Genomic DNA, 8,727 nt, shown 5'->3' with positions numbered 1-8,727 from the left:
AATGTATGAAGAAGAACTCACTGAGAGGTCACTTTCAAAACACGCATCTTTATGTCGGTAAATGGGGCAAATCTGTGTGAAATTCCCAATCGTATGGATTCCTAGCAAAATTAATAGATTAATAGGCCATCGTTACATGTGACTGCACCTTATGTTTTGGCTTGTGTCATTCACAAATTATCTTCCATCCACTCACAGGAAGCCAAAAGGGTGTCTTTCCCAGATTATAGGGGCTACTTTGTGGGTGTGTAGGGTGATGTATTGGCCTAGCCCTAATAAAAAGCAGGAGTGTCCAAAAACATGACTTAATGAGGGAGGATGAGAGAATCCTGACCCAAAGGTCAAAGCTCCGGACGAGTCTCTTTATTCCCATTGATCTGCTAGCGCACTTCATTTCCATGTGCTAGGGCCCACTTCAGTAAATTCATTAAGTGCGATTGATAACGAGAATCAAGACTTCCTCCAAAGCACAATGGCTGTGCTAGGAGGGAATGGTCTTGTTTGTGCTGTAGCTATGTCAAGCATCTCTGGCTTTTGTGCTGGCTTCACACTGTTGCGGTGCATGCTGGGGTTCGAGTCCTTGAGATTCTAATCGTAAGCTCATTTCCAGCCGGTCTGTTGTGTCATGGCCTTATGGCCTTGACCTGGGAAATGTGGTTTCAGTGTTGTTGAGATGCCGACCGCAGACTGTTCCTCGCCTCCGCTCATAAATTACGCTCCGATCAGGTTTTCCCAGCCAATCCCGGCGAGCAGATCCGTGTCTGTCACTCTTCAAGAATGCAGAATCAAACCGCTGATCGAGGCACAATGATGCTGATGGAAAGCAGATCTTTATTCTCGATGTCGGGAACACAGTGTATGCTAAACATCGATGTAACCTGCAATCTAACTAACAGGTTCATATCTAATCAGATCAGGGGTGTAGCATCCTGTTAGAAACACTGAAATGCATGAACATTTAAGATGTCAGAATGACCTCGCAGTGCAGTTGCAGTGCAGATCTGACCCTTTTGATGTGGGAGAATAAAGGCAAAGATCGAGGCAAAGGAAATATGACCTCCAGACCGTGGTCAGAGCTGTCAGTGTCTCCCTTCAGCTCCTGCGGTGGCTGTGCACAGACCATGTCCCTGCTGTGAGTGAGACAGATAGATACACTAGCAGATAAACAGAAGCACAGGCTTCAGTCCTTGATCACGGGATTGGAGGAGAAAGTCTTATCCAACCACAGCCAAGCAAGAGAATACTGGACAATAACACAAATTAAACATTCCTAGAAAAGAGGTGGGCACTTATGTGAAAACTTTTTATTATTATTATGAACTGGATTTTGAAGTAAATTGGCCACAACCTACAGGAAACTGAATTGGAATTTGAATTGGAATGACAGGAAAAGGAATTCACTGAATTGCAATTCAAAGAAATAGACTTTCAAACTCTCAAACTTTTAAAACTTATTTTCAAAACTTCCAAAGAAACCATTTTCAAGTCAACATTCACAATAAAAAAAATTACAGCCATATTAATTTCTCTGAATTTTTTTTAATTCTTTGTTACATTTGCATTGAAACTCTTCAATTCAAATTTAGTTGTCTGACGATGATTTATTCTGTTCATTTCTAGGCTTATTTGTGTGGAGAACCACACATGCTTACTGATATAAAACTCATTTGAATGCAATTTTGGTCTCCAGTATTTTTAACTGAAACCACTGTCAGTTCACCTCTGTTCCGGCGTTTTAGGTCCATCTGAGACAGAGTCTATATTAGAATGCATTGTCAACTTTTAGTGCTGTGTCTCTTTCTCAGTGCCGTCTGCCCTCATCCCATCCGAATGACAATAGTGTTTATGTAAAATGTACTGCCTTTGGGCCACTGGGGCACAGAACACTGCATGCCACACCAGCTTTTATGGCTTTTTATTGTGTTTCCTTTGTGTCCCATCATCACAAGGGGAGGATGCGGCCATCAAAATTCTCCAAGACAAAATTCTTCTCAACGTGTGAATGCATGTGCACGCACACGCATCCGGAGCAATTAGTTCAGGGCACAGCGTACTTAAATATAGTGACGCCGTTCTCCAATGCCGTCAGCAGGCCCTACTCTGACTCAGCTGGGTTTCCTTGATTTTAATACAGACAATGTAGATCTTAATAAGACAAATCTACCTCAGTGAAAACTCAGTGCTGACACCCATTCATTCTTATTCCCTCCCAGCCTCCTCTCTCTCTACCTCTGTCTCTTTCTTTCTTTGCTACATTACCAGGGGGTGGTGCATGATTGACAGATGGGCAGGAATAATAATTTTTTTTTTTTTTTGCGTAACCTAAGGCCATGCTCTGTGATTGGCTTGCCAGCTGACATCTCCAAACCTTGCTTGCCGTTTTTTCCCCTCTCTCTCTCACTCTCTCTCTAATATTGGCCCTGATGATCCTAAGGGGGAAAAAAGTGGGGAGAGAAAAAGATATGTACCTTAGGGAAGAACCTCAGTGAGAGGGAGGGAATCAGAGGACGAGTAGGAGCGAGTGTGTGAAAGAGACACTTACTCTCCTAACTACTGGGACACACACACTTTCCTCACCCAACTCAAAGAAGCAGCAAACCCTGGAGAATTATTTATTTTATTTTATTTTTTTGCTTTCATTTAAACCCCAAAATTGCTAATTATTCTCTCAAGCATCCATCTTTTTCCACCTTAAGACTTGCCTGCTGGGACTTAATTTTCAGCCCCTCTCTAGGAATTCTATGTACTGATCAATAGCAATTTCCATCTACACAAGACATACCTCATGGATTTGTACCTGGTTGGATATCTCATGTGCATGTGGTTGTCCAGCTCTCGGGTGCTTGGAGGCTATCCCATCTGGTGGTGAGTAGCAACGATCCCCACTTTCTGCATCACTTTCTCCAGTAGCACTGGGGGAGAATGGTGGTCAGTGATCATTTTTCAGAGGGCAGTAAATACAGAACACTTTCAGTTGACTGCGTGGAAAAAAGCTTCTCGGCTCAGTCCAAAGAATCTTAACCTCAGCCACTGGAGGGACGGAAAAGGCTAGCCTGTCTTTTTCCTCGCTGCCGCATTTCGCCCGGCTCCATTTTTTTTGAATGTTCGAACTAGGCTGTTTTTGAAACTCGGAGTGTTGTGAAATGGATGCAGCATGTTTGTCAGAGATAAGGTTAGGTTAAGGTGTCAGCCAGCAGGCTGCTGGATGGGGTATATTGTTGTCTTCGCTAATAGCCTCAGCACTCCAGCCGTGTTAAGAGTGTTAATTGGGGCATTAGTGTGGATGTCCCTTGGCTTGGGTCTCAATAAATTCATTGGGGTTTAACACCGAGTATCATTACACCATAAACCCGAGGCTGCTTTGAACATTTATTTTTCTCTAAAGTCGCTGTGTCGTGTATTATAATCATATTTGCACATTTTTAATTTTAAATAACCAAATAAGAGCTTGTTTTGCACCATAATTTATGCAAAGTATATTGAAATGGTCCACATACACATAATACACATGCTTTAATAATGGTAATTTGTTTAGTTTATTCATTTGAAATCAAAACATAACATCAAGACATTCAAAACTGAAACTAAAGTCAAAACCTTTCATAGACTTAATATATATAAAATTATTTTATATACAGGTTGAGTTTAGCTATTTAAATAATTAACTACTTTAATCCTGCAATATTACTAAAATATATTAAAGTTTGAAAAATAACAGAATTTAATATTTATTTTAAAATTTTAATAAGTAATTTTTCCCATTTGTTTGAATTCTGTTATTCCGATTTGACATTAGGCTAGTCCTGTTAAAGCTCTTATGTTCATTAGATTTCGCTACAGCAGAGATCATATTTACCTCCGAATGGTGCTGATATGTCATAGTTCCACTAATTACCCCATCATCAAAATGCCACTGACCTCACAGGGTTCTCTTGTAACATGAGTCTTTTTGCAAAAATATTTGTGTAGGCGTACGACAAAAGCCCCCTGGCTCATGATACAATACTTGTCAGAACTAATGTGCTTTAGTAGTCCCAGTTAGCATGTGGTCCCCGCTGCACTCTCGTTCCAAACCACCAGCATCTTCTGGTTTCGTTTATGAAGCGAGAGTTGCCAAACATGCAGTCACACTCATAGACTTACACACACAAAGGCCATGGGGCTGAAGCATTATTATTTGCGTGGCTTTACTCATATGCTGACATTTAGTGCCACCAGAAGAAACTGACAAAGAGCAAAGGAGTCAAGAGTCATTGACCCGCAGCTGTTTTCTCTGACAAAGGTGTAATATTTAGCCACCGACGATGCATAACTTCTTTGATTTGGATAAATGGGTAAAGTGGAGGGGAGCGAAAATGAGAGCGTGAGAAAGAAAGTGATACGAAAACATACATGGCTGCAGGTAAATAGGTAGATGCGTCATCATTTCTTGTCTTCTATCTGAAGGAGTCTGAATGGCATCGGTGAACGTGCATTCCTAAAAAAACAGAAATAGATTAATAGAAAGTAATTTGAATGTAGCAGGTGAAATCTCTCTACTGAAGGATTTCAATAGAAATTAACTTTCAAAACTAGTGGTGCTATGTAACAAAATGTGATCAAACAAATAGTGCTTTCGTGTCTACATACAAAATCAACTTCATGATTTTACATGACACAGGCACACAATTGGTTAGTAGTTATTCCTAACAAATTAGTTTTAGTCAAAAAATAATAACATAATACAAATACTAGTCAATAATATAACTATTTGCATAATAATGTGACTGAATCAACCTTAAAAATAGGCTATATTAGAAACAGAAGTAATATGCGACCCTGGACCACAAAACCAGTCATAAGTAGCACTGGTATATTTGTAGCAATAGCCAAAAATACATGGTATGGGTCAAAATTATCGATTGTTCTTTTATGCCAAAAATCATTAGGATATTAAGTAAAGATCATGTTCCATGAAGATATTTTTGTAAATTTCCTATCGTAAATATAATGAAACTTCATTTTTGATTAGTAATATGCATTGCTAAGAACTTCATTTGGACAGCTTCAAAGGCAATTTTCTCAGTATTTTGATTTTTCGCACCCTCAGATTCCAGATTTTCAAATAGTTGTATTTCGGGCAAATATTGTCCTATCCTAACAAACCATACATCAATAGAAAGCTTATTTATTCCACGTTCAGTTGATGTATATATCTCAAAATAAAATAAAAATTTACCCTTATGACTGTTTTTGTGCTCCAGGGTCACATATAATATAAACAGTAATAATTGTGTGTGTGTGTTCAGTTTTTTTAAAAGAGTAAATCAAATGTATTTTTGTCCTATAGTGAGAATTTAATTCATCCTGGTAGATCCTCTGCCTTTAATCCCTTCACATCTGAATGGACTTTAAATCTATGATGAACAGAGCTGCAATAATCAGGCCGATTTCTTCCTTAATCGGTTTCAACAGCTTACCAGGCCACTAATATCTGACATTATCCTCTCAAGATGAACTAATTAAGCTCAGGCTTAATCAGCGAGAGCTCTTCAAAGCAATCAGCCTGTCTAGCTCTGTTCAATTTTACATGCATTACAGATGACGAGCAAGCTGAGACACAATCACTCCGAATACCAGACAGAGAGGAACAAGGTATTTGTGGCTTCTTCCCACAACAGCACCACAAAGCCACCATCCGTTCGGATCCAGCTGACTGTTTCCCCCGCCGTTCATCTGTTATCTATCAAAACCTCAGCTCGGTTACAACACAACAGCTCAGAAGAGGCCTGACCTCAGATGATCAAGTCTCGGCTTGACCTGGAAACACTTTTCAGTAGCTCTTATTATCTGAAGTACCCATCAAAACAGTGGAAATGAACTGCTCAAAACCGTATATTAAATATTATTTGATTTTAATTGGTTTAGAAGTTTACTGAAATTAATTACTTTTATAACTCAATCAGATTTGGCATTCTGTGCGCAGTCCACCTTTTTAAAGTAGTTTCGTTTTTTTTTTACTCATAAAGTTACTCATAAAAAAACAAGCTAAAAATGAGGTAAACTGATGGTTACATTTATATTTTTTAACATATAATATGGATTTTAAGCTGCTCTTTTTGTTATCGTAACAATGTGGCTCGCATTAAGGATATATAGGCTTTTATTCTTATGTTCTCAAAAGGAAAGAGCCCTTTCAGACGGAAACATACATAAGCACTTAACACAAAACTCTAATTCTGAATTAATTAAAATTCGGAAAACTCTTTTTTTGCGAGAATAGGCATGAAGGAGACAGCATCGGGAGGCCAGTAAGCATTCTGACCTGCTCTGGTCTCCTGCTGGCTTCAATGGGACTTGACTCATCTCTGTGAGAGAGGAATGTCATTATACACCCTTCATACCAAACCCCCCTGCATGTCAGCCAGTGTCACTGCTTTAATGATACCGCAAGAAAATCCACCAGCTGCAATTCAGTGTGAAAAGATTAAGGATGTTCAGGGATAATGGGGGCCACTTAGGAAAAGGAGGGTGAAACAGATAGCCTTAGTTTTCAAATGTATTGATTCAATATCAGCAAACCAATCAATTGTATTGTTGCACAGCAATTGTTTGGGATGATTTAGGTACACTGGAAAAGGTTGCTACTTTAAAACAATTTACACTTTGAATTTGCGGTCCCACTTTATATTAAGTGGTCTGTACTTACATTTACATTAATCATTTACTACAATGCACTTATTGTGTACATCCATGTTTTTACATTGTACTTTATTTTAAAAATACCTGCATGTAATTACATCTGTAATTAATATCTTACATTTATAATTACAATGTTGACCCATCCCTTACATCTTAACCCACCCTTAAACCTACCCATACCACCAAACCTGTCCCTAACCTTACCCGTACCCCACCTCAATATCAGCAGAAGTGTTTTGCATTGCAATATGAACACAAAAATACTTTTTTGATGTAAGGACATAGTAGGTAAGGCCACTTAATAGAAAGTGGGACTAAAATTGCAAGTAAATGTCATAAATAATTACAAAAAAATGTCAAGTAACACATTGAAGAAAATGTGAAATTTTGAAGTAAAAAAAAAAGAATTTTAAATATGCTCCAATAATCTATTTTACTTACAACTCTGTAAAACAATCTTATAGTGTACACAAAAATAGAAAAAAGTTCTAGAAAATTTTTTTTTGTCACAACTACTTGTGGGCTCCGCCCACCATGAAATCAAAATTCTGCTTCACATAAGTGCATATTAAGCACTAACTTTTGATTGCCTGAGATTTTGCCACGTTGCAGTTTTGCATTCAGTTTAGACTGATTATTTGCTTGTTAGGACACAGAGGACGGTTTAGTATGCCAGCGTTTGCTCTGACTGACAAACATGCACAAAGGTTGCTTTATTAAATAAACTGGATTAAGAAGAAGAATGCACAGTTACCCTCATTCAAGGTCCGATGATGAATACACCTGTGGTCTCTGGATCATCCAGACAACCTGAGGTTATCTCTGAAGTCATCCTATCACACACACACACACACACACATGATACACGCACTTTAAATAGTGACAGTGGACGAGGCTGGTGCGTGTCTGTGAGAGGTTTCTTTAAAGTGATAGTTCACCTAAAAATGAAAATTCTGTTATCATTTATTCACCCTCACGTCATTCCAAATGACTTTCCTTCTTCCATGGAACAGAAAGGAGAATTTCTGAAGACTGAATCATTCAGGTCTTGTGAATTGGATCAACAGATTCACTAAAAAGATCCAAATTAAAAGAATGATTTGTTCACTAAGTGTAATCCTCTCATTAAAGGTAAATCTTTAAAGTTTTAGTTACAAATTATTAAATACATTTTTAAACATTGAAAAAACAATAAAAGTACATTAGACTGTAATGACCACATTTTGACATTTGGCTAATGTTTGGTCAGGCTTTCGAATGGAATTGGAAAAACCATCATGGCTCTGGTGAATACCAAACTTCTAAGTCCATCTCAGTTCTTTCAGAAGGGCTTTAGGGAGTTGTGTAATACATCATAACTTTAATCAAAAGTGTCAGGTCGCTTACGCAGGGACTGCCGGTGGAGTCAAAGCTCTCTGACAGCTCTGCTAGTTGAGAAGTGACAAGCAGCAGCTCCCGGAGACAGAGCCACAGAGTCGTAACGTCACAGTAGTTTCCGTACTACAGCAACAGGCCAGCAGTTTCAGGATTGAGGTTTAGAAGTTATCTTACTGTCCTTACATCATTTAGAGCCTTACACAAATAGTATTACCGAAAACACACACACACACACACACACATTCCCCTGCTTGAATATCAAGCTTTTAAAGGGGTCATAGGATGCGATTTCAAGTTTTCCTTTCTCTTTGGAGTGTTACAAGTTGTTTGTGAATAGATAAGATCCCTAAAGTTGCAAAGACTAAAGTCTCAAACCCAAAGAGATATTCTTTATAAAAGTTAAGACTGGTCCACGCCCTCCTAAAATGCCTCATTTAAACACGCCCCCACATGTCTACGTCACTATGTGGGAAGATTTGCATTAGCATCTTTGCTTTCACGCAAAGAAAGAAGGCGTAACTTTGATTCTCGCTGTAGTATTGTTGCCGCTGACGCCATGTTGTGAAGATGCTGTGTGTTTCGTTGCAAAAGCGAAAATACTTTGTTTGGCATTCCAAAAGAGGACACGACTAGAAATCAGTGGTTAAGTTGTATTTACAACACTGTTCC

At 38.7% G+C, this 8,727-nt stretch overlaps 1 protein-coding gene across 1 annotated transcript in view; it reads left to right on the top strand.

Annotated features, from left to right (window-relative positions):
• Positions 1 to 2,381: 2,381 nt before the first annotated feature.
• The window catches only part of LOC107584390 (proto-oncogene Wnt-3), a 40,201-nt gene continuing 33,855 nt past the window's right edge, over positions 2,382 to 8,727 (top strand). Inside the window, exon 1 of the mRNA XM_016270985.1 lies at positions 2,382 to 2,865. Coding sequence (XP_016126471.1) covers positions 2,786 to 2,865 — 80 coding nt within the window. The 5' untranslated portion in view covers positions 2,382 to 2,785. The remainder of the gene's footprint in view (positions 2,866 to 8,727) is intronic.

This window comes from Sinocyclocheilus grahami, unplaced genomic scaffold (assembly GCF_001515645.1).
Source record: "Sinocyclocheilus grahami isolate Dianchi unplaced genomic scaffold, SAMN03320097.WGS_v1.1 scaffold59.1, whole genome shotgun sequence".
Lineage (NCBI taxonomy): Eukaryota > Metazoa > Chordata > Actinopteri > Cypriniformes > Cyprinidae > Sinocyclocheilus > Sinocyclocheilus grahami.
The sequence above is the reverse complement of the archived record's forward strand: the minus strand, read 5'-3'. Positions and strand labels throughout refer to the sequence as shown.